At 44.2% G+C, this 25,910-nt stretch overlaps 1 protein-coding gene and 1 long non-coding RNA gene across 2 annotated transcripts in view; one reads left to right on the forward strand and one right to left on the reverse strand.

Annotated features, from left to right (window-relative positions):
- The window catches only part of LCLAT1 (lysocardiolipin acyltransferase 1), a 263,583-nt gene extending 243,361 nt beyond the window's left edge, over positions 1 to 20,222 (forward strand). The window contains 1 exon segment of the mRNA XM_029593016.1: positions 12,157 to 20,222. Within this exon segment, the coding sequence (XP_029448876.1) occupies positions 12,157 to 12,665 (509 nt within the window). The 3' untranslated portion in view covers positions 12,666 to 20,222.
- Positions 1 to 25,910, reverse strand: part of LOC115086736 — a 52,314-nt gene that overhangs the window by 667 nt on the left and 25,737 nt on the right. The window lies entirely within an intron of this gene.

Here is a 25,910-nt window from a genome sequence, read left to right on the forward strand (position 1 = left end):
AAGCACAGCAGTCTCTGACAGAATAAAACGCAAGTAAAATGTTACTGCAAAACTTTAGCGCGCGATTTCTTTACTAACACAGTAAAATGTAACTCCCGATGCAGTAAGTTTGTGGAATGCAAATGCACCAGGAGTTAAAAAAAAAAAATCATGCTCTCCCAAAAATCTGCACACAATAATATGCACAGTGGGCAGAAAACATGGGGTTTTTGTGCATAAATCATAGTTTGTGCACAAAATATGATTTATGTACATTGAAGCCAATACTCAAAAAAGCCACCAATGGATAACTTATTTGGCTAAAGGTAGCTGGATAAGTTATCCCCGATATACAGTGGGAAATATGTCCTGCTTAATACTCTCAAATAAAGTTATCTGGCTGACCTTAGCTAGATAATTTTAAACCTAACCATCCATCTTCTAGAAATCGTCAGTTTGATTTAAAGTTATTCGGCTAAAGATAGCTCGATAACTTTGGCCTTGACCAGCTATGTTCAAAATAATATAGCCAGTTAAGTGGCAATGGTCTGTGTCAAAAAAAAAAAAAGGCTTGCAGGCCTAGAGGCCTGAACCCTACACCCCAAGTCAATGTTTAAAAAAATAAAAAAATTGCTCTATTGGCTGAGCCTCCATCTCCCAAACCTTTAAAGTATTTAGAAAAAATGAAAGTAAGGTAGGTTGACAATGGGCTCCTCCCCCAGTCAGCCAAACTTTGTCCCCCAGCTTCATATATATTTACCCACCTCCTGTATATTCAGGCATCTGATGAAGAGGACTCTGATCCTCGAAAACTCATTCCTCAGTAAATTGCTTAGTCTATAAGGTGCCACCTGCTACATCAGCTACCCAATCTGAAGATTTTGTCCTCCGTGCTCTCTCTCTCCCCACTTCAACCCTTACTGAACCCCGTCCTGTGCCAGGATCGTGCGTTTGCAGTAACTCTGGCTGCTTCCAACTCTGCTCTGACAGCAACACTGGAGCATAACCTACTAGCGTTGCTGTCAGAGATTCTGTCTACCCCTCTTCGATCTTCCCCCTTCCCCTCTCACCTCCAGAGATCAATTGGGGAACCTGCCACCTGTCCTCTTCTGCCAGCCCACAGCCATAATAGGAATAACTTCAGCAAAACTTTGTGTGGAGCCTTTGAGCCGTTGCACATGTCAGGGACCCTATGGCGGCCTCACCTCTTTCTCGCCATGGGTTTCCGTGCTGACAGGAAAACCATGAGGAGAAAGGGGCAAGGGGCATCTGATGTGCGCCCTGGCTCAAAAGGCTCTGTGCAGTGTTTCCTGAAGTTGTTCCTATTATTGCTGCAGGCCTGGCAGGATGGCAGCAAGGCTGTGCCATCACTCTGGCACCTACCAAAATATGGCACCACAGGCTAGGATGCCGCTGCCAAATCTGGGCCCACCTTCATTAACATGGGGTTTACAAGAAGGTGCACTGATTCATGCACACACTTGTACTCCTGTTTGTGCGCACACATTTTGTGCACTAAAATTCTTATTTAATCGTGAGCAAAGTCGCGCGCTCAACCTAGCCCACCTTATTACATCAGCCTCTCCGCTTTCGTCCTGTGCTGTTTTTGATGGGTCAGCTTGGCTAAAGTGAAGAGGGAGCACTCAGTAAAATAATCCCATGGGGATTTTTAGGGCAGAGCTTCAGTAAATGGCAAGCCTGATCGTGATTAGCCCTTGTGTAGGAGGAATTATCAAAGAGACACCCAGTCCCCTGTATTTGCCTCCTTTTTGGGTATCACTTGTGAATCGGCTGCTGGGTGGCTTTGGGTCGCTTTCCAGTCAGGAGGCGCTTGTGCTGTCCTTTGCTATTTTAATTACCTGCCGGGTGATGCCCCCCTTTGGGTTGCCCTTGAGCACTTCTTCTGAGTCTCCTATGTTGGTTGCTTCAAAGGATGTTTTTGGGAACGCACAGTTCCTTCTATTCTTGAAGTGCGGGATGGGCTCTTTCTCAAGTTGTTCCCATTAATTCTGGGTCCGTCGACGCCAGTAGTTGTGAGAATGCATCCTAGGGTTCCAGAGTGGATTTTCACTCTGAGTGTACAGGAGCAGCTTTAATAATGTAAGCAGATGGGATCTAAGTGTGTGTGTGTGTGGTGTGGGGGGGCTGACGTTACCTTGCTTGTGTACAATTGGTCTTTTTTGTGGTCCAAGTTCCTTCCTTCAAGGAATAAACCGCATAAGCAAACAGGAACTTGGCAAATTGGTGACTTAATGTAGATATTGTGTCGCCGCCGACAGACACTTTGTCTAGAGTGTTAATTGCACACAACGAGCAGGCATGCAAAAAAAAAGCAGTCCCATGGCCAAATCTTCTTATTAACTGGGTCCATTCTGAGGTGTTCACAATTTCTGCTGCCAAGAGCCCCACCTGCTGGCTTCCAGGAGGCTTCTCTTCTAGCATAGGATGGGAGAAGCTTGGAAGGCTCTTAGTACAGTTCATTGATACATGGTAGGATTAAGAAGTATTTTTAGTACCACAGCTGGACTTCCATCGTTTAAAATGGCTAAAATACTTTGTCTAGAGCTCTAGTGGCCATATTAGTTCTGGAGCAAAAAAGGATTCTTTTTAGACTGTGATACCTCGTGCTGAATCGATGAAAGAATTATCAAAAGTGTTGATGTGAGCTTTCTCAATCACATTGGGCCCTTCTTCAGATGTGTAAGTTATATGAGCCTGTCAAAGTAGTGCTCAATCAGTTTATCGGCTAAAATTCTGTACCCTATGGGGTTTTTTTTTCCTATCTTGGTGACTAATGAGTCCTAACTGACTTTAGTTAAAACATTTAAGACTTGGATTTACTAAGGCTTCTCTCCCATTCTGTATTTATGGGAAAAAAGCTTAGCAAATAAATAAGACCTTAAACTGAAAAAAAAAATCTTAGCATACTCAATGGTGAGATTTAGACTACCTTATCAAATGAAAGAGTAAAAAGATATATTTTTTTTTTTTGAAGGGGAAACTTTAATGATTGGTTTGGTAATATTATAAGGCCTATGCAATAAAACTTGCGCAAAAATTTTTTTAACATGTGCATCACTTAAAATTTAACATGCATGCCGTTTAACTGGTTATGCCCAAAATTTGAGCATGAGCCTGGGAAAAAACTAGCCTCCATAGTAGCATCTACATGATATTAGCATGCATGTTAATGCCAGACAGCATCAGAATGTTAAATAGTGTGGCCACGCTGAACTGAGCATGCTCACTTCCTGTTTCTTCCTCGTCCCTCCTCGTTTCTTAAAACTGGTATAAAAGGAAGCCCAGCATAGGGGGGGACTGGTTTTCAGTTCTGACTGGAGAAGTATGAGAGTAACTGAGCCCCTAAAGAGGAGGTGGAGGGAGAACAAAGAGGTTTTATTTCATCAAATATTTGTTTCAATTTAAACTCATAGGTGTGAATATTCAAAGGAGTTATGCGTATAAAAGTAGCAATTTTCAAAAGCCCATTTATGCGCGTAAATCCTTTTGAAAATTACCTCCATAGTGTTCTAGGCAAGTTACAATGAATAAAATGACATGAAAATACAGATAACAAATCTATTTAACAGAATGTTACATAAAAACGTTGACATCACATGAACATCTAATACATACGTTAAAACAAAGAACCAATGATCCCAAACCTAAAATATCATAGGCAAAGCACCTCCCACAAAAAACTATCCCATGCTGTCATGTAAGTAACATAAAAAAGTATTCTATTTTATAAGAAGGTTGATGAAAGGAAAAACAATGTCTAAGTGATTTGTCTTGTGTCTTTTATTTAATATATTTCCATTGGTGGTCCATATTATGTGTAAGTTTGGGTCTTAAAAACACGGAGTGAAAGGACATGGTCAGGGAAAGAATGGAGCATGGAAAGGGGCCGAGCGACTGGTATAGGCACAGAAAAGTGTGTTCATGAGGAGCTAACAAAACTTAAAATGGCAATGGGGCCAAACGGGTTACATTCAAGGGAATTAAGGGAACTTGAAGTGCTGGAAGCTTCACTGGCTAACTAACATTTTCAATGCTTCTTTAGGATCGGAAATAGTTCTGGGGGGCTGGAGATTGGTGGATGTGGTTCCTGGTCATAAACATGGAAGTAAGGAGGAGGCTGGGAACTATAGGCCGGTTAGTCTGATCTCTGTGGTGAGCAAATTAATGGAATTGCTGCTAAAACAGAGGAGAGTGCAGTTTCTGGAATCCAATGGATTGCAAGACCCGAGGCAACAGGGTTTTACCAGAGGTAGAACTTGTCAGATGAATCGGATCAATTTCTTTGATTGGGTGACCAGAGAGTTGGGCCAAGACGTGTACTGTACTTGGATTTCAGTGAGGTCTTTGACACGGTTCTGTATAGGCCACTTATAAATAAATTGAGCACCCTTGGTATGGACCCTAGAATGACTGATTGGCAGGGGCAGATTGGCCTGTCGGGGCTTCGGGCATATCCTGGTGGGCAGGTCAAATCGCCACGTGACCTCTGCTTGCGGTGTACCCTGCGCTTCAGTTGGCATATAAGGAAGGGCCCAGAGGAACCGCCACCACTACCCTTAAGAGAAACAAGGGGGTAACCTGCACGGAGCGGCAGTTACTACCCTTAACAGAAACATGGGGGTAACCTGCACGGAGCAGCAGTTACTACCCTTAACAGAAACATGGGGGTAACCTGCACGGAGCGGCAGTACTACCCTTAAGAGAAACATGGGGGTAACCTGCACTGAGCGGCAATTACTACCCTTAAGAGAAACATGGGGGTAACCTGCACAGAGCGGCAGTTACTACCCTTAAGAGAAACATGGGGTAACCTGCATGGAGCGGCAGTTACTACCCTTAATAGAAACATGGGGGGAACCTGCATGGAGCGGCAGTTACTACCCTTAACAGAGACATGGGGGGAACCTGCAAGGAGCAGCAATTACTACCTTGGGAAGCTTGCTGGGCAGGCTAGATGGACCATTTTGGTCTTTTTCTGCCGTCATTACTATGTTACCAGAGCTCATTCCATTGGCCGCTGAAGAAAGAGATGAGGTTGCAGGCGGCCAGTGGCAAAAAAGAAAAAAAAAGGAGCAAGGTCACGGGCCACCTCCGGAGCTGAAGTCAGTGGCGGCCAAAGAAAGGGAAAAGAGGCCGTGACAGCGGAACAAAGAGAAAGGCGACCGCTGCCAGAGTCCATGCTGGCGGCAGCTGAGGAAGGAAAAGCTGCGAGTCACCGCTGAAGCACAGGTCCATGAACGGCTGAGAAATTTAAAATAGGGCGCCGATCGCCAATGGCGGCCAAGGAAGAAAAAAAGAGATGCCTGCTGCCAGAGCTCAGGCTGGTGGTAGCCAAAGAAAGAGAGAGAAGGCCACAGGCTGCAGCCAGAGCCCAGGCTGGCAGTGGTAGAGAGAGAAAAAAGAAGTCGGGGGCTGCCAGTGGTGACCAACGAAGAAAGATAAGACTGTGAGCTGCTGCCAGAGCACAGGCCAGCTCAGCCAAAGAAAGAGAAAGGAGGTGGCTGAAGAACAAGAAAAGGCTCAATTTGTGTGTGTGTGTATGTTGCGGGGGGGGGGGTGATAAGCCGTCTTGTGTATGGGGTGGGGGAGGCAGCCTGCTTATGTGTGCGGTGGAGGTGAGGTGGCAACTTGCTTGTGTGTGTGTATGAGAGAGAGGTAGCCTGCTTGTGTGTGTGTATGAGAGACGTAGCTAGCTTGCTTGTATGTGTGAGAGAGAGAGAATGGGATGAAGGAGAAAATTTCTGCATCTCATCTCTCCAGCTAATCCATGACTGGAAATAAAACATTCCCAGGTTATAGAGATCAGGGGATTTTAAAAAAATCCTCACTTGTTTTAATTATTGGGTGTTTTTGATTTGTCTTTCAAATAAAAAAATTTTCAAAACAGTACATTGTTCAAAAAACGTATCAGTTTTTACTTATTGAATATTCTATTCATCTGCTTTTTTTTTTTTTTTTTTTTAATAATTTATTGTTTATTGACACAACCATGGATAAAAATGTCATACAATCAATTGAACGAGTTGAAACCGTATACAGGGTGGTCATTACACGCTAAATTAATATCACTTTGGTACAGTAACATTCTGTAAGTGATGTTAATTTAGCGTGTAATGACCACCCTGTATATGGTTTCATCTGCTATTTTTATTTGGTCTTTTGTTTAGTATGGTTTTACTATTTTTTATATTTTTTGGTTTTATTGATTGATGTTTTATGAAGAATAATTATGTTTCTATTTTTCATATACAATGTCTGGCTTGTTGTGGTTTCCAGTTCAGTTTTGTGTGTTTCTATGTATATTTATTATTTAGCAATTTTATATACCGTCGTTCCAAATGAAGATCACAATGGTTTACAACATGGCATACATATTATAGATCAACATGTACTTTGACTTAATATGAACAAATAACATACATATTGCAGAACAACACATACATTGGCTAATGTAATCAGGGGTGATTTGGACCTACAGGGATGTTCTGGTACATTTAACTCAAGGTGTCGGGCGGGGTGGTAAAAAGATTGTTCTTGTAGGAACAAGCTCTGAGTTCAGAGAGTTTTATGGTCTAATTATTCTTGCAGAGTTAATGAGAGAGTATTTTTTATTTAGTGAGGTATCAGGATTTAAAATAAATGTAGAAACGTCTGAGGCCCTCGCTACCTCACCTTCAGTACAAAAACTATGGAACAGCGACTTTCTACCTTAGTGGTCAGAAGGGTCCTTTAAATATTAGGGGATTATTCTTCCCGCTGATTTTAAGGAGCTATATAAATGGACTATTGCATCCTTACTTATACAAGTGAAAGCTAAATACTGATGTGGAAGTCGTTTTCTTTATTATTGATAGGACCGTTTTGAAAAGATTTATTCTGTTTCCAAAATTGTTGTATATGTATCAGTTACTTCCCCTGCACGTTCTTAAAAAAGATCTCAAACTTCTCTACCAGGTCGTTGTCAGATTTTTGTGGCAAGGCTACGATTCCCATCAAAGAGCTGACTGGTACCTGGGCGTATGGTGGTTTGGGGTTCCCTGACTTGGAGAAATGTAATTGGCCTTGTCAATTAAAGCATGTGACAGATTGGCTTTGGGACACAACCTATTGCACTCCAGTGTTAATTGATCAGGTATTTAGCTTCCCCGCTTCATTTACATTTTGTGATTCATGCAATGCTATAGAACTGACCGGACACTGAAAATCCGGTTGTTTCTAGAGGCTCCTATCCTTTCCACAGCTTCCTGGTCACTAAATTTTAGTGCCTGCACACTGATGCCTTTTCAGACCGGTTCAGCATAAACACGAAGCTGTTAGTGTTTGGCAGAATGGTTTTTAGCACGTGCTGAATGGCCTTACAACGCACAGGCTCCTGAGTGAATGAAGGGCAATTTTAGAGATGTTACCTGGTAATAAGCTTGTTTGATCAGCAAGCAGCACCTCTCTTCTCCCTAAGCGGTGCCCCCTGAGGAGCCCGTAGCGAGAGACGGTGTAGCTGTGCCCGTTACCTCTGGAAATCCGGGCTCAAACCCAGCAATCAGCTGAGGACTTTCCCCCAGGTTTCTTAAGCCCTAAAATGTCCAGGCAGTTGTACCTGACCTGCTAGCTCCTGCTCTGGAAATGACGCGCGTGTTATGCAGGCAGTGCTCGTGCCAGACCCACCCGCATTATACCTCGCTCAAAGCTGGCTTTCGGGTCATCCGATGAACTTTATATCCCAGCCTGATGGTTTTAAGTGAAAAGGATTTAGAAGCCTGCCTTGTTAGAGGTCAGAGACTTCCAGAAGTCTCTCTGTGTGCTCTCGTCTTTTACCTCTTGACCCAGTCAGCATAGACCTTCACTTAACCACCCACATCCAAGTGTTGGTGCCTTCTTCAGTGAGTGTCTTTGAAATTGCAAATAATTTTCCTTTGATGGAGAAACATCCTTGATTGGCCTACTCGCTGGCCTCCTATTCAGTATCGTATCAAACCTTGCTGAAATCCAGGTAAATCACATCATACATTGTTCCTTGATCCAATTCTCTGATCACCCAATCAAAAAAATCAAGCAGATTTATCTGACAGGACCTTCCCCTGATGCTGCCTCAGGTTCAGCAACCCAGCCAGTTGTAGATCGTTCACTATCCTCTCCTTCAGCGGTGTCTCCATTAATTTCCTCTCTACCAAGATGAGGCTACGTGGCCTGTAGTTTCCAGCCTACTCCCTGCTACCCCACTTGTGAAGCAGGACCACAGCCGTTCTTCTCTATCCTTGTGACACCACTCCTGTTTCCAGTGATCTTTTGAATAAGCCTTTCAGTGGGGCCTGCCAGCTCATCTCTGAGCTCCCTCAGTATCCTGGCATGAACCTCATCCGACCCCATTTGCCTTGTCCACTTTCAGTTATACAGTTCTTCCCTTACATTCTCTTCTGTATATGGGATTTCATCTACTCCACTTCTATCCCTGCTCTTGTCCACCAGCAACAGACCTTCTCCAGGGTCTTCTTTAATGAACACCGAACTAAAGTATTTATTTAATATTTCTGTTATTTCTCCACACATTACTCCTTGTCTCCTTTCAGTTTCCGTATACCACCTTAGATCTCTCTCTCCTATCACTCATATATCTGAAAAATGTTTTGTCACCTCACTTTCCCTCTTTGGCATTTTGTTTTCCGCGTGCATCCTGATTTCTTTCCATTTCTCCCTCAGCTTCATCAGCTTCTGTTCTTTGTATCTTTATTTTTTATTTTTTTTTTTTTGCCAACTCCTTTGAGAACCAAATTGGTTTCTTTTTCCTCTTACTCTTGTTTACTTTTCTTACATAGAGAGTTGTTGCCTTTGTAATAGCTCCATTTAACATGGCCCACTGTTTTCCTACTTCACCCGTCATCTCCCAGGTTTCTAATTCCTCCTCAAGGTACTTCCCTATTTTATCAAAGTCTGTATTCTTGAAATTCAAAACTTGGATCTTCGTATGACTTCTTTCTATCCTGGTCGCAATATCAAACTATACATCTGATGATCACTGGTGCTCAAATGAGCACATTCTCCGACATTAGAGACATTATCTCCGTTTGTGAGCACTAGGTCAAGTATCACTCTCTCTCTCGTGAGTTCCATTACTATTTTTTTGAGCAGAGCCCCCTGAAGGGCATCCACTATCTCTCTACTTCTTGTACTTTCAGCAGCAGGGATACTCCAAGCCACATCTGGCAGTTTGAAATCTCCAACGAGCAACACTTTTCCCTTCTTTCCCATTTTATGGATGTCTTCGACCAGATCTCTGTCCAGCTCTTCAGCTTGAGTCAGAAGCCTGTAGGCCAGCCCAATGTAAATGGAATCACCGTTTTGTTTTGTTTTTAGAACAGCTCATAATGCTTCTTCCCTACCCCATGTCATTAAAAAAAAAACCAACCCTCAAATAAATAAATAAATAAATGTCCCTTGCACTTCAGTTGCTTGAATATTGTTTTCCACATAAAGAATTACTCCTGCCCTTTTTCTGATCACTCTGTCCTTATTGAACCAAGTCTCTGTGATAGCAATAATGTCCAAATCTGCCTCCAGCATTGAGGCCTGGAGATCTGGAATTTTGTTTCCCATACTGCAAGCTTTAGTGGTCAAATCTTTCATCTTCTTTTGCAGAAGCTTGGAATATTGAGCTGAGTGATTTTATTTCTTCCTTTCACTTCTTGTTTTGCTTGGGGGTGACATTTCCATTTCATTGGCCACCTTCTGCCACCCCCATTCTCCAGTTTAAATGCCTGATGATGGATGACTGGAATTTCTTGCTTAGGATCTTCTTTCCTGCCAGGGACAAATGTAGGCCATCCTCAGTGTTTAGTCTTTAACTGTTTCATATATGGCCCCAGCCTCCAATGTATCCAAATCCACTTCTTTTACACCATGTTTGAGCCATGCATTGACATTTTCTATATAGCTTAGCCTTTCCTTTTCCATTTCCATGAACAAGTAATATTTTTGGGTACTTGCCAGGTTCTTATGACCTGGATTGGCCACTGTTGGAAACAGGATGCTGGGCTTGATGGACCCTTGGTCTGACCCAGTATGGCATTTTCTTATGTTCTTATTTCAGAAAAGGCACTAGTCTTTGCCATTCGTCTTATGCCTTCCCTAGGTTCTGAAATCTTCGTGTACTGCTTGGATACTGTTTCTCGCGAGGTCGTTGGTCCCCAGATGGATGATAGCATTGATAATAGAGACCTTACTTTCTTCTGTAATTGTATTGAGTACCTGGTCTACATTTCTGTCAGCTGAGAATCCTGAAAGGAATTTAACTATTGTGTCCCCCTCAAAATGAGTTCCCAGTTTAGATCCTTTGATGACCGCATCTCCCTAGCAGAAGAAGCTTTCTTTTATGGCAATTGATAATGTTAAAAGGTTTCTGGGTGTATTAGGCGTCCTCTTCCTTTTTGGTTACCACTTCATTTTCTATTACATTTTTCTAATGCAGAAAAGGCATTATGTAAGGGTATCATACAGGTGTCTTTATCACAGGCCTTGTTCTACCAGAATCTGCTGTAATCCATGTATTCCTGGATTTATGTCTCTTCCATAGAAGTGTTAGAGGATATCCTGGATGCTGCTCAGTTGAGGAGACTGGGTGTCTATGGGTCACAAGGCTTATTCTACCAGAGCCCATTGTAAACCATTTTTTTCTCAGTTTCTGACCCCTTTGTGGGAGTTGGGGGTGATGTTCTAGATACTGCAAAATAAGGGAAATTTTTTGAAGCTTAGACAGTTTTACTTCCAGATTAAACAACTCCTTTTTCATAGCAGAAAGCTGAAAGCAAATTGGACACCCCTTAAGTCTCCAAATTGTATGCCTTGGGACATGAGCACCACAGTTGTTACACTTAATAAAAGACAATCTGTTCATAAGTGTCAGTGAGAATGACTTTTAGTATATTATCTTGATTAATGAGTTCTTAGATTGGTACTCACTCACCTGAGCACCAGTGATCATTAGATGGTATGATTTGATATAATGGATGAGGTGGGAAAGAATGACACAAAATTCAAAGTCCTATGTTTCAAAATTACTGATTTTGGTAAAATGAGCAAGTACCTTAAAGAGGAGCTAGTAGGATGGGAAGGAGGGTAGGTGTAGTGGAAGAATAGTGGACCAAGCAGAGGGGAACCATAAAAATGACAACAAATGTTTGTCAAAAAAAATAAGAGAAAAAGGAAACCAATATGGTTCTCCAAAAAGTGGCTGAAAAAATACAAAAAAGATTGGCATTCAAAAAGTAGCAAGGTTCTCAAAAGGTACAACACTGGAAAGAATCTCTAGTGAAGTTGAAAGAGACAAAGAAAAAAAAATCAGGATGGCAAAATCTCAAATAGAAGAAAAGATAGCTAAAGAAATAAAACAAAAGAAGATATTTTTCAGGTATGTGTAAGAAAGGAGGAAGACTATAGGTAGAATAGTAAAACTAAAAGGTGACAAGAAGCAATGTGTGGAGAGAGATAAGGTCAAAGCAGAAATGCTAAACAAATATTTCTGTTCGATATTCACTGAAAAAGACTTTGGACAAGGAGCACAAATTGTTGGCAAGAGTAGGGTGGATATGACACGATATATGGAAGAGAGTGTCTGCGTGAAACGAGTCATGGGGCCAGATGGGATGCATCCTAGAATATTAAAGGCATTCGGAGAGATTCTGGCAGGTCCTACTGAAAGACCTGTTCAATAGATCTTTGCAGTTGGAAGTGGTTCCATGGGACTAGAGAAGAGCAACTGTAGACCCTCTTCATAAAAGTGGAAGCAGAGAGGAGGTTATAAAAACTACAAGCCTAGGTGGTAGGAAAATGAATGGAGATTCCCCACTGGGTGCAGTTTGATGTGGCTGGGTGCGGTGTGGGATAGTCTCGGCTGCAGGTGCACGATGCTGAGTTCCTTGTTAGGGGTTGCCACCCAGGAAAGGGACCTTAGAGTCATTGCAGAGAATTCCTTGGAATCTTCGGCTCAGTGTGCAGTCAAAGAGTTGATCAAAAAGTCAAATAAAATGTCAGGGGTTATTTAGAAAGGAATAGAGAATAAAACTGAGAATATCATAATTCCCTTGCAGAGATACAAGCAAAACATGCATTGCAAACAAGAACCGTGGCGTTGTTTTTAACCACCTTCTTTTGAATTCTCCTTTCCAGGTCATAACCTCGATGCCATTCACGACATAACGGTGGCCTACCCTCAAAACGTTCCTCAGACGGAAGGGCACATCCTGAACGGGAACTTCCCTAAGGAGATCCACTTTCACGTGCAGCGTTACCCGCTGGAAGCTCTGCCCACCTCGAGGGAGGAGCTGCAGCTCTGGTGCCAGCAGCGATGGCAGGAGAAGGAAGAGCGTCTGCGGGCCTTCTACCAGGGCCACAAGTACTTTGACGTGACAAGGCGCAGCAAAATCCCCCCCTGCAAGTCTGAGCTGCGGGTGCTCGTGGTAAAGTGCCTGTCGCTCTTTTACTGGACTTCCTTCACTCTCGCCATGTGTCTCCTGCTTTACATGTACAGCCTGGCGCGCTGGTATTTCTTAGTCGTGGTTTTAATATTTGTCTTGCAGGAAAGGCTCTTGGGTGGACTGGAGTTAATTGAGATGGCGTGTCACCAGTTCTACAGCAGGAAACTCCAACAGAATTTATACGCTCATAAAGGAAAATAAACAAGTAGGGCTTTAAAAAAAAAAAAAAAAACCCAGTAAAACTTTGTGAACTAGGAAAGGAATTTTTTGCATGAAAATTGTACATCTTTCTTATACCTTCATTACTGTGTTTGTTAAAAAAAAAAAAGAAAAGAAAAAAAAAAAAGTTTTGCACTTATTCTAAAACAATGGGGCAAAAAATTAAGATTAGCTAGCGAGGGAACAAAAAAAAGTTATTTTTTTCCCTTCTGAATGTAGTTCTGATCCTGCCTCTTTAAGTAGGGTGGCAGGGCAAGAGTTGCTGGAATCAAAGAACCGTTGCTGGATGAATTAGTGAGAGCAATCATTTGGATGAGGAAGCCACAATTCCTCCTGGAAGGGGGGCCTTTTACCTAACTTGCCCCTCCGATCACATCAGTCATGAGCCATTTACCCTCTTCTCACCACCACCCCCCGATCGCTGGACCCGGGGACCGCTTTCTGATTTGGGTCGGACTTCGGCCTGCAGTGCCGAGCCATTAATCAGCACCGGCCCTGTCACGTTTGGACAGATGGATTCAGATCTCTTTACTGGCGCGGCAGTTTTACACCTGGAGCCCCAGAGTATCTGTGCTTTATTTATTACTTAAATCTTTCTCTGCCCGCCCCCGGCCCTTTAACAGGCTGAGTTACTTCTTAGCGTTTCTCTCCCCCCCCTTACGCTGCCCACTTGTCAGTGCACCGGGTGCTCTTCCTACCGCATCAGGCTGGGGGCGGGGGCCATCAAACCTTCAGCTACGAATTATTTCCTGCCTTCAGCCCGCCCACCCCTTTTGCTTCTTTCTCCTCCAACCCTCTTGGGGCAAGAGGATGGGGCTGACCCCTGAACCCTCTCCTGCGGGAGCTCATCCAGCGTCACACTCTCACCAAAGCCTGGGGTCCACTACCCCCTCCAGGTGGCCCTGCCTGTGCAGTGTTCCTAGTCCCTGTCCAACCTGGGCGCAAGGAGTCCGAGAAATCAAACGGAGATTCCTGGTCTGTTCGACCCGAGGATCAAGCACATCACCCGTCCGGTAACTGTACAGGAAAATGGATGATAAAACTGACAAGACAGTTCTACTCTCTGCCCACCATGCCGACAAAGCCAGCAAGTACCATAATCACCCTTGTGGAAGTTATCACCCAGTTTTTCCTTACGGCGCCTTTTTAAGGTGATCCCTTGCAATTCCCTTCGGCTCCTAGCATCGGCCCCGGTTTGGAAGGGTGTCCCAAACTGCCTGCCCATGGCTTGGAGTCTGCCTCCTGGTTTGTGTGCCGTGCCGCAGGTGACATCGTAGCCGGTGCGCCCCGATCTGTGGGCCTCTGACGCTCGCCGGAAACGGCGTTTCCCAGGCGATGGGAGGGCATTGCAGTGACCGACGTGAGCATTCATTCCTAATCGATGCGAGGCGACCGACGGCGCTTGGCTGTTTCCCCAGTCACAGCTTCCCTTCTACAATATCATTATTATCTGATGTCTGAAAGAAAGCAAAGGGAGAACAAAACAAAAACTAAGCTTGGGCTTGTTTTCACTGAGTGAATGGGGACATCTAAGCCAAGATGACCTGGAAGCCCTAAGCCTGAGATTCATGTTGGGACCTTCATGTTACCTAACAGTTTAGATGACTTGGGATAAGATAAATCCATAAAGGGAAATCATGAATAGTTTAACCAGTTATGAAGGTGTGAGGGGCAGAGACCCACAAGGAAACACGTTTTACAAGGCAGATGGGTCGATTTTTGCTCCCTTATGGTTTTTTTTAATTAATTTCTGTGGAGCCCTAACACTGGGTGTCGCACATTAATCACAGTGGTGCAAGGTTAGTGGGATACGTTTGGGACAAGTATGAGGGAACTCATCCGAAAGTGCTAGAAAACCATGACAGTGCCACGGTGGATTTTATGTTGAGAACCGAACCCCACCAGCTCTTTTCACATAGGGCCAGAGAAGGGCTTTTAGATGGTCATCACTTTCAGCCATTACCAACCTCTACCAAACTTTCTGAACCAGAAGGCCCAAACGTTTGGTAGATTAGATGCAGCCAGCAGAGGATGTTCCAAAATGTCCACAGGCCTCTCCTGCCCAGGAATGGCCTGCATGGATGCAACGCAGCAAGCAGTTTATGGCTTGCCAGAGGACTTCTAATTAGTCTGTAACATTTTTCTATGCCAGCTTACTGTAGCTTTTAGCCAAGATGGTTTCAGTTCCGCAAACCAACATTACCACTAAAGAGCAGGATAGTTAATTCATTTGAAAAGCCATTTTTGTATTAATCTTGTGCAAGTCCGGAACAAACCTTTACCGGATGCATTCCCTATCGGAAACGTTCGTGGCACCCGCGCGCCCCTGCTGGCAGGAGGGAGTAACTGCACCATAATCTAAGTGCATTTACCCTTCACACCATAATCTAATACAGGCCTGGACTGCTTTCCTGAAAAGCAATCCCCACTTGTAATCCGAATGCAATAAATTTTAGCTTCTGTAACTAATTGTTTGAATAATTAGGATCCCTACGCACACTTCCACCCTCATGCAAGCACGCAGATGAATCCAACCATTAGCAAGTATTCTGTGTACTGCGACAGGAAAGTTAGACGTGGTCTCAGCTGCGTGCTCGCCGCGGGGTGGATGTGCACAAAGTGTAGTAATGAGGCGCACAAGACAGAGCAGATTAGTTGCAGTCAGCGACAATGATATTTTTCGGTGGTTTGAGCAAAGGAGGAAGATTTTAAAGGGAAGAAAATGAGGTGGGGATGATTTTTATGGCTAAAAGTTTCTGTCCCAACACTCTTAAGCAGTTTGGTTTTTTGGGGGGGTTGTTTTTTTTTAGTCCTTAAAACTCAAACTAGCAATGGGGGAGAAGGAAGGAGGCGGCTGGCGGAGGTCTGAGCTGAGGATTAGAATGAAGGAATTCAAAGGGCAAAAATCTATTTCAATTGCTGGATCCCTATGACACCCACTCCTCTATTTTGGGTGCTTCTGTATATATTCTGTATATATATATGTGTGTGTTTTTCATCCTTCGTATGTTATATACATACACAATATATTTTGTACTTCCTCTTTCACTTTTAGAAAAAAATGTTGTAAACGGGACATGGTGGCGTAGAGTCCCTGCTTTATAAAAGGGAACATATCGCTTGACGCTGCCCCTTCCCCCAGTGCCTTCAGCCTTCACTTGAACGTTGACAGGAGAAAGGTTCTAGATCACTGGTGCAAGTTTCCAGGGATGCCCAATGGTTCCGGCGTTCAGGCCGTCTGCCATGAGTCTCTTAATCAGCTCCAGTTTCATTCCTGTGGCCCAGGAACCCAGGAAATGTGCGTATCTTGGTTACCATGAAAAGCAGACCTGTTGGTAGATCTCGAGGGCTGGAGCTGGGAGACTCGTTTCCCCTCAGCGGGCATCCAGAAAAGCAGGCCAGGAGGACTATAATTATTCAGCCCAAATTATTATTTTTAAATACGTTTACATGCACTGTCCCACGTTTGCTAGCTGTTCTGTTGGCTTTTCACTAAGAGGAGTGACAGGATATCTTAATACACTGGATACATGGCTTTGGGGGTGCATTTTTCACCTGATCCAGTCACCCTGACATGCTGAATCAGACGTGGTTTTAGTTCCATGCTTTTATGAACTTCTAATATCCATTGCTCTTAAAAACCCGTCCACAGTATTAGTGAAGCAGAGGGCGCAGCCTGTCGAGGTGGTCCAGGTCAGGGGATGATTCTGTCCGTGTTCATCCCTTCTACCGTCCTTTTGGAATAAAGATGCATTAATAGCTATGGAGCTTCTCAGATAAGGAGTGGCAGAACCTGTGTAGAGATTTGTTCCTTCTGGATAAGCAATTCTGGTTGCACCTGCAATTAATTTTCATTTTTATTCCATAACTCATATTTTAAAATGTTTGAATACAGAAATGTTGCCCTTAACCATAGGGGTTTTTTTTTTATCAACTACTGATTCGTAGCACATTGAGTTACAATTCTGGAAATCTACCCTTACTACGTTGCCCGTGGTCACACAGGCTGATATCTATGTAAACACCTGCAGCTTTCATTCTGCATCCACAAAACCTTTTATGCATAGGAGCAGAATCTCCATGGGAAAGGGTCAAAAGATGCCACGAGCCAGCCCCAAAATCTTTTTCTGGGGTAGGAAGGAAAAATGCTGGGAATCGAGTATCTCCAGATATGTGGCCACTTGGCTGACTTGGGAATTTTTTTTAAATATTTTGGTTTGTACCTTTAAGCAGGAAGTTCTCTACAACTTTAGAATCGTAGGCCACTGATGAAGCCACATCTTCTGCCCACGTGGGGAAGTCTTCACGATCTTGTAAAATGTGTGGTTTTGTTTTGACTTTCACGATGGTCATCATTAGCCGCATTACCTCAGAACGCTTTGCAGGAACAAAACTGCTGCAAAAAAATGCTTTTTTTTTTTTTTTTTTTTGCTCACCTGTCTCCGAGTGCAATGCTAAGAAGACACTTTGTCCGCAGATAGCTGCAGGCCACATACACGAAACATTTTTAAAAATGAATGCAGTCATGTTTTGGGGGGGGTTTTCTCCCTTTTTCTGGTGTCTCAGATATGTCCAGGGCGGTTTGGAGGCATTGCAACCAGGGCCGTATGCTCAGGGGGGATGGAAGAGCTAGAATATAACCACGCCGATGATGTGTGTATGAGTGAGGCAGCGTGTGCGTGAGATAAATCGTTGAAAGCTGAAAAATGCCACCCCCCTTCCAGAGCTAAGGAAAGGGAGCATAGAAATGTGAACCCTCCGTGCCCAGTCTCCTAGGACATAGTTATTATAGAAACAGTTAATATTTTCATAAATCCCAGCATTAGGTTTGCCACCTGATGCAATCGTATCCAGGAACATTGCTCAAACAAAGCAGCGAGCTGTATTCATGGATCCTTTACAAGGGGCCAGCTGTTAGCCCCTGCTCAACTCTGCTGATGAATTACTGTGTGCAAATACCATCTGTTTGACGGCAAGAAATAGATGTACCCAGAAGTTACCTTATCCCTCCCAGACAAGGCTAGGTTTCTTGCTGGCCTTCCTTAGTTCTGTTTGGAAGCAGACAATCATTTGTTGATTGGTACTTTTAACATCTTAGGCCAGGAGGGCGTTCTCTGTCCTAGAAAAGCCTTCACTACAGTCCTGGGAAAGTGGACACTTACGGGGGGGTCAGTAATCAAAGTGTGCGAATCGGTGCAAACCCCCGCAGGGACTGTGCCAGGAGCCGAAACAGATTAATATGGGTGGGTTTGCTTTGATTTTGTCCCTGGAAAAAGTTCCCTCTCAGAAATGTACACCTGTGTGGGCACTTTTATTCCACACAATGCAAAGTGCGTAACTTTGATAATGCAAGAGTATGCGCCTTGTCGGCCCCCCCTAACCGCGACCCCCTGGGGACAACGCCGCAGTGCGCACGTGCTTTTATCCATACGGAGCGACAGTTTTGCTCGTAAAAATGGATTAACAAATTGCCCTTGAAGTGGATGCTGCTACATTAATGCTGCTGTCCAAACCTCTGCGGTATTGCCTGTGCCTGGCACACGTTTTGGGTTTTGCGCCCTTTCCTGGGAGCTAATTGGCTCCCTAAAGCAAAAAAAAAATCATCCGTACTTTGGTGGACTTAAAACCTTTTCCTTTTTCTGATTTTATCCAAAGTGAGAGGTTCCCCCTGCTCTGCCCCCAAACAGTACTGGGGCAGTTTTCTGGGATTAAAGTAGAAATCTTTCATAAGAACTCTGTAAGCATAAAATGACGTCTCCTTCATTAAAGCTGTTGTCCACCACAGTCAGTGTGTTGGTTTTGTTAAAACGCATACTGGGAACACGTTTTATCTCTCGCTTTCGGGGAAGCTGTGCTGAAGTGTTCCCTTTCAGCCATATTACCCGCCTCGCTCAAACCCAAAAGTATACAGTAATGGCCTTTTTCTTCACATTTTTTATTTTATAAAGTGCAGTTCTTTTTTTTTTTCAAGCTTAACCAGGGTCCTTTAGTATCTTGTGATCCTTCCTCCCTATTAAATCTACTAACAGTAGGCGGGAGCCCACGGCGCCGTACGGCAGCCTAATTTTGAGCAATGCACTAAGGAGCCAACTCGTATTTCTTTCTTTCATTCTTTATAGCAGTAGGTTGAATACAGCTGTAACTAGGAGGACCATCTAAAAGAAATGAGAATAAAAAGTGGGTTTGGGACCATGTGCAGCCAGAGATGGCCTGGGCAATATTAAGAAGGGGGCTGCTCCCGATTGCCCTGAATTGTGGCGCTGCCGATGTTTAATTGTAAGTAAGGACGACTAAAGTCACCATCGGACGGCCAAGCGCAGAGAACTGCTTAAGAAGCAGAAGGGCTTCATGCAGTTTATATGTGGCCTTTTCTTCTTTCAGCAGTTTGTTTCTTTGCCGTGAGCAACGTATGAGCTCACTTATGTTTGGGTTGGGGGTTGCTGGTGAAACTGGGTCACGATCTGCGGGTGTCGCTTTCTGCCGCGCTCTCCTGGCACCCTAACTGCAGCTCGCCACCAGCAAGGATGGCTCAGGAGCTCTCTCTCTCCTGGAATGGACTTAGGGTTGCCAACTGGCTCCAGATTTTCAGGACAGGTTAATCCAGTCCTGGTTTTATTCCCCCTGCATGCAAGAACTTATAGCCCGGATTTTCTTAGGGAATGCAATGGGGAAAAATCAGAATAAGACCCAGCATGCAATGGGGTAAAACCAGGACTGGACCGGCCTGTCCTGAAAATCTGGAGCCAGTTGGCAACCCTGAATGGACCTACTCTTGCCAGAAGTCCACTAGAAGGAAGAAAACCAGGATCTGACAAATCAGAAGCTAACGTGATGCCATAGTTTTTTAACTCTGCTGTCGCAGCCTCTGTTAAGTATTCTACCTTAGGTTAAACTGCTTCCTCAAAAATCAAGTTTTATTCTACATCAGAGATGACCGAAATAAACCACATCTAGCTTAAACAGATAAATGAACATGAAGCCAGGCACGGATATGTTTGCGTGTGTGTGTGTGTGTGTGAGATGTGCACGTGTGTATTGAATATTAGTCATATGGAAATCTGAAGCCAAGGGTGTGGCGTTGCTCCTTAACCATATGCCATGCTTTCTTTCCATCACCCTGTCCTCCCTGCACTTACGGGCTTATTCCATACGCTCATGCTGATTCAGTGAAGTGGTTCTTTTTTTTTTTTAATTAATATTATTACTTTTATAAAACATCTGTGACTGCGCAGAATGGAATCTAAGAGAATTCTCTTGACAGTCAAGGCTCCAATACTGTGTTGGAACGTTTGTAAGTTATGGACACAATATCTCATGACTTTATATCAATGTATGTGTAGTATTGGAATTTTTTTTCATGTTACCTGTTTCAGCATCATTATATAAATTATACCTGGCATATCATGTTATTCCCTGTTACATATCAGAAACATTTGTTTTGGCTTTGTGCTGTTATATAGAGGAATGTGACTTGTATAGGAAACCGCAAAGGTGCACAGTTATGGTGATGCTGGATTAATAAATGTGCTATTTCAAGGAGGCAGGACTTCTTCCATTCAAGCTTTTTTTTTTTTTTTCCCTTGTTTGTGTGGGCTTGCCAAAAACTAGAAAGAAGATCCTCCAGGGGCCATTAACTCCTTCTTTCTTAGCGCTCAGGCAGGTGAATTCAAAACTAGTGGGTTATGCACCTCTACTGACAGAGACAGAGCAAAGCTGACATCACAGTATATGTACTCCTGCAGTGACATCAGCCCACCAGTATTCTCCGTCTCCAGCAGATGGAGACAGAGCAAACTGACATCACAGTATATGTACTCCTGCAGTGACATCAGCCCACCAGTATTCTCCGTCTCCAGCAGATGGAGACAGAGCAAAACTGACATCACAGTATATTTACTCCTGCAGTGACATCAGCCTACCAATATTCTCCGTCTCCAGCAGATGGTGGATGTGCATCTCCCTACTGAGCATTGCTAAAAAAAATAAAAAGGAGTTTCCTTCCCTCAATGAGTTCCTTGGTCCAGTAGCTGGATTTTCAACTGGCATGGACTTAGCTGTAAAAAAAAAAAAAAAAAAAAAAAATTGCTGAAAGACAAGTGGGTGCAGGAAGCCAAGCAAGGCGATGAAGATATATGTCCTCTCCCCCACAGCTGGAGACCTACCTTGTACTCAGCCAAGATGGGCTGAGCTCAGGTATAAGATCATTTTTAAAATAAATATATAATAAAGAGAAGGGGAGTTGAGTAGGGATTCCCCCCTCCCAGTCTCCATGCTGGGCATGTGATCTGACAGTTGTTCCAGCCTCCATGGAATTCAGGGGGTGGGTGCAGCCTGGCAAGTTGAGCAGCCTTTGAAGTTAGGCCCCGCTCTCAGGCTCGTCTGGTTCACTGCATAGTAGACCGCGGCAGCGTTTTAATGTGTTTTTGTGCACCGAAGACTGCCCTCCAGTTTCTGTCGGGTTGCACTTGTGTGCCCATTGTGCGCTTATTTGGGCGCCTAGTTAAGTGCATAGGAGCACCTATCAGTGCGCCCACTTGTATGCACACACACATGCACACGTTTTTTTTTGCGTGCATTATCTGAGCATTGGGGGGGGGGGCTCAGTTTGGGTGCTTATCTAGGCACAGTGTTGAGCACCTTGTTCGTGAGCGCTTAATATATTATTGTCAGACGCCTGTTAGGACCTATTGACAGGCTGATAACGCCCATAGTGAAGAAGCCTAAGTGCCTTGCCCTGTGTGTTGCTTGACATATTCGGGCATCTCAGCCTGGCATTTCCTCTAACTTGTGTCAGCGCTGTTTGGAGGCTCGAGGAGAATTGCCTCTGTCTGATTTTACTAAACCCGATTCTTCACAGCCTGGTGCGGGAATGGAAAAATAGCTGCCAGAAGGGTTGCTGGACTTTGGAGCTCCCTTAACTGGTTCGTCAGCAGGGGAAGATAGTTCAGTGGGCACAGGATAGGAGCCCCCTGGTTTTAGCATTGATTGCTCTGCCTTTTCTTGGGTAGAATTTTTTCAAGGACTGCAGACTTTCCTTCAGGCACAGTCCTTGGCCCCGGCCAATCTTAACAGGTCAGGGTCGCAGGCGGTGAAATCCCGCACATCAGGTGCTGTGGCTAAGCATCAGGCTGTGCCTGGAGCTGGTCGTCCTGATAGGGACCCAGATGACATGGATGATGAGACCAATCCTCACTCCTTGGAGGATGGGGAAATTCCTCCGGGATTGGATCCGTATAGAACTATGTTATGGTTCTTTCACAGATAAAAGTTATCTGCTCTGATTTCCCAGACATTGAAGATGTTGGGAATACTTTGGGGCTGAATCCATGTCTGAGCCAAAGAAAGATCCCATTTTGGCTTCCTTACGTAAAGCCTCATGTTTCTTTCCAATTATGGAGGCCATTCAAGAATTAATTGATCTTGACTGGGGCGCCCTGGAAGCTAATTTTAAATGGGGATGAGTCTTGGAAGGACTGCACCCTCTGGATCCAGTTGCAAGAGAGCACTTGTGTTTTCTGAAGGTGGATGCGCTTGTGTGTGCCCTTACTAAGTGGATGACTATTCCTGTAGAAGGGGGAGCGGTCTTGAAGGATGCGCAGGATAGGAGAGTTTATTTATTTATTTAACGTTTTTTATATACCGACGTTCGTTTGCACATCACATCGGTTTATATATCAACAGATGAAATATGAACGGAAATTACATATAACAGGGTAAGTAACTATCTAGTACAACAGAATATAACAACTAAGTAAAAAGGACAGGAGGGAAAGGGGATGAAACAAACTGAAAGGGGAACATATGCTGAGAGGAACAAATAACGATAAAAGTTGATTTTGAATTAGATGGTTACATAATTAATAGCAGTCAGACTTGAAAGAGAATGTTACAAAACACACTTATCGATTAGCTTTTGTGCACGTCGTACAATTACGTTTACCATTACTGCAGAGCAGAAGAGGCTGAGTAAACGTACAGGACTAGCACTTTCATGAGTATGTGATAGGAATAAACTGCATAGTGAGGATTCGGGGGAGCCTCCTCAGTAAAATGTGTGTAGTAAACTTTTGAATAATCTCAGGGGGATTGACTGCCCTGTGTTTGGAGTCACATTATAGTTTTAATAATACATTTTGATTTGCTTTATCCTGAAAAGTAATTCACACAATGCAGCTCAGTGAGCTTTAAGTTGTGCCTCCCTTTCTCTACTCATTCCAAAGTCTCGCTCAAAGTAGCATTTCAAAGATGGCTTCCACTCCAAAGACACAGTGATCTCTTTCAGAAAATAAACTCATACCTTCCATCTTCAGAGGAACACACTGATTTATGTTTCTGCTGTCCACTGCTTTCTCTGCCTCTACTTTTCGGGGCTCTTCCCCAATACTATGGGAAACAAAAAGGAAAGAGTAAGCATCTCATTTGACTTTTAACTTTTTTTGGCTTGTGCCGTTTGCACTGTTTTTTTTCACATAACCTCTGGTGTCTGAATGTTTCTCACTTCCCTTGACCCCCACGTGTGTGTTTCTCTCCACAGCTTCAGGTGGATGCAATAAGACGTGCACAGCCACGTCTCCTAGGGGCCCCAATGCAATATTTTTATAGGCTGCTACGTTGAAAAGGATGCGCTGGGGAAGAATTATGGGTCCCTAGTGCTCAAAATCATTGGGCGCCCACTATTGCAATTGGTGCTCAGTAGGGCTTGAATCGATGCGAGGTTTCATTTGGAGTCCCTTCCCTAAACTTGTTCTGACATGGTCCTGCGACGTTACTACAAAAAACAAAACCCCATCCCCATGAATGTCTGACGGGGGAAAATGTTCAGAAACTGCAGGACAGCCCAACAACACAATTGAAAAATAATGTGATTTGATTTCTTAAGATAAAATAAATACTACAAATAAGTTGATGGTTTACATCACATTCATAGCAGAGAGGATAACAAAGCATGTGAATGGTTAGAAGAAGAAGAAAGTACTTGTAACACAACTTTGAAGTGCCAATTTTATTTCTGCTGCAGCGCGGCTTCGACTTGCTGAATTGAGAATTGAAGCTATCCTTAAGCAGGCCTTTGAAGCAATGACAATGAATTTGCAAATAGCTTCCTGTTGTTCCCTGGTGACGTGCTCTTGTTTACTGTTCTCTCAGGAGATCGATGGATTCCAGGGAAGTGATGGAACCAGCAGCCGCCTTTTTGGCAGATGCAGGCTGTGGTTTGGTCTGCACTTCGGCCGGAGGAGTGGCTTTGGTAATAGCGGCTAGACATCAGCTATGGCTGAGAAATTGGTCAACTGATGCAACCTCAAGTCTAACCTTACGAAGTTGCCCTTTAAAGGCTAGCTTTTGTTGAGAGTGAGCTGGAGAAAATGGCCAATAGGTGGGGTGAGTCTCCTGTTCCTCGATTAGCAGAAGATAGGAAACAGGCACTGCGGTCAGTCAGCAGCACAAGAGGTTATACTAAGGGGTTCAGATGGTTTTGTCCTTACAGAGGAGCGGCCTTTTAGAGGACTCGACCTTTTACATAGATTTTTGTCCTTTCATCCCAGGCAGCCTAGACGTGGCGCAGGCTCAGGTAGTAGAGCATCCCTAGCCTCCCAATGAAGGTGTGCTGACTCACCTCCGGGAACAGGAAATAGGGGGTCTCCTCTCTCTCTAGTTTATCGGAGGTGGGTCAAAGTCACTTTAGACCAGTTCTGGAGGTGATAAGGGATAGCTGTGCGCTGGAATTTCACAGTGTACTTCAGGACATGTTCATGGCGTCTCCCTGCAATTCTCCGCAGAAGAGACAGGCAGAGGAGTGTACGTTGTCAAGACTCCTCAGCCTGTGGGCGGTGGTTCCAGTGCCCACATCCAAGAAAATACGGGTCGATATTCCATTTATTTCATTGTGCCCAAGAAAGAGGGCACTTTTCGTCCCATCCTGGATCTCGAAGGGGTCAACAGTCATTTGCAGGTGACTTGCTTTCTCATGGAAACCTTGTGCTTGGTGATAATGACAGTACAGTTGGGGGAATTCCTGACATCTCTGAATCTGTCTGAGGCATAGCTGCATATTCCCATCCAGCTAGAACATCAACAATGTCTGCGTTTCGCAGTTTTGGGGCATCATTATCAGTTTCAAGTGCCACCTTTTGGTTTGGCCACTGCGCCCAGAACTTTTTCCAAGATTATGGTGGTGGTGGCGGCTGAGTAGAGAAAAGATGGGATCCTGGTACACCTGTACTTGGATGATTGGGGCCAAGAGGCTGGAAAAGAGCCTCCAGGACTCACACAAGGAGATCACACAAGGTGATCTCCTTGTTGCAAGAGCTAGGTTGGTTCATGAACCTGGCCAAAAAGCAATCTTCAGCCATCATAGCTAATAGAATATCTCGGTGTTCAATCGACACAATACAGGCAAGGTGTTCCTGCTGGAGGGCCGTATTCAGAAGCTGATGGCACAGATGTGTCTCTTGATGAACACAATACGCCCGACAGTGTAGTCCTATCTACAGGTGCTTAGTTTGATGGCAGCAACCCTGGAGGTGGTGCCGTGAGTGAGAGCACATATGTGTCCTCTTCAGTGTTCTCTGCTATCTCATTTCAGACTATTCAATTTGGCCAGTGGAGGTCTGCACTCAGCTAACAGTGGTGGTTAATAATGGATCTAAGAAAGGGGGTTTCCCTAAGATCACCGGACTAGCTAATATGACAGATACGAGCCTCCAGGGTTGGGGAGCTCAGTGTCAGGAGCTGACAGCGCAAGGATGCTAGAGTGGAGGAGAGTCTCTCTGGAACATCAATTGGCTAGAAGCCCATGCAGTCTAATTGGCATGTTTGCAGTTTGGCGACAGATTGCAGGATTGAGCAGTCCAGATAATGTCAGACAATGCAATGACACAGTGGCTTACATCAATCGACAGGGAGGATCCAAGAGCCAGTAAGTGTTGCAGGAAATAGACCAACTTATGGAATGGGCAGAACTGCATCTTCAGGAGCTCTCAGCCTCGCACGTTGCAGGAAAAGACAATATAAGAGCCATCTTCCTCAGTAGACATAGTCTGAATCCAGGAGAATGGGAATTGACAAACGAGGCTTTTCAGCTAATATTGGATCGCTGGGGCCTTCTGTTTATGGACCTACTGGCAACTGTTCTAGATGTGAAAGTCCCTCGCTTCTTCAGTCACAAGAGAAATACAAAGCCTTTGGGCATCGATGCCCTCATACTGGAGTGGCCGGAGGGCAAGCTAC

Source organism: Rhinatrema bivittatum, chromosome 3, assembly GCF_901001135.1.
Source record: "Rhinatrema bivittatum chromosome 3, aRhiBiv1.1, whole genome shotgun sequence".
Classification (NCBI taxonomy): Eukaryota; Metazoa; Chordata; class Amphibia; order Gymnophiona; family Rhinatrematidae; genus Rhinatrema; species Rhinatrema bivittatum.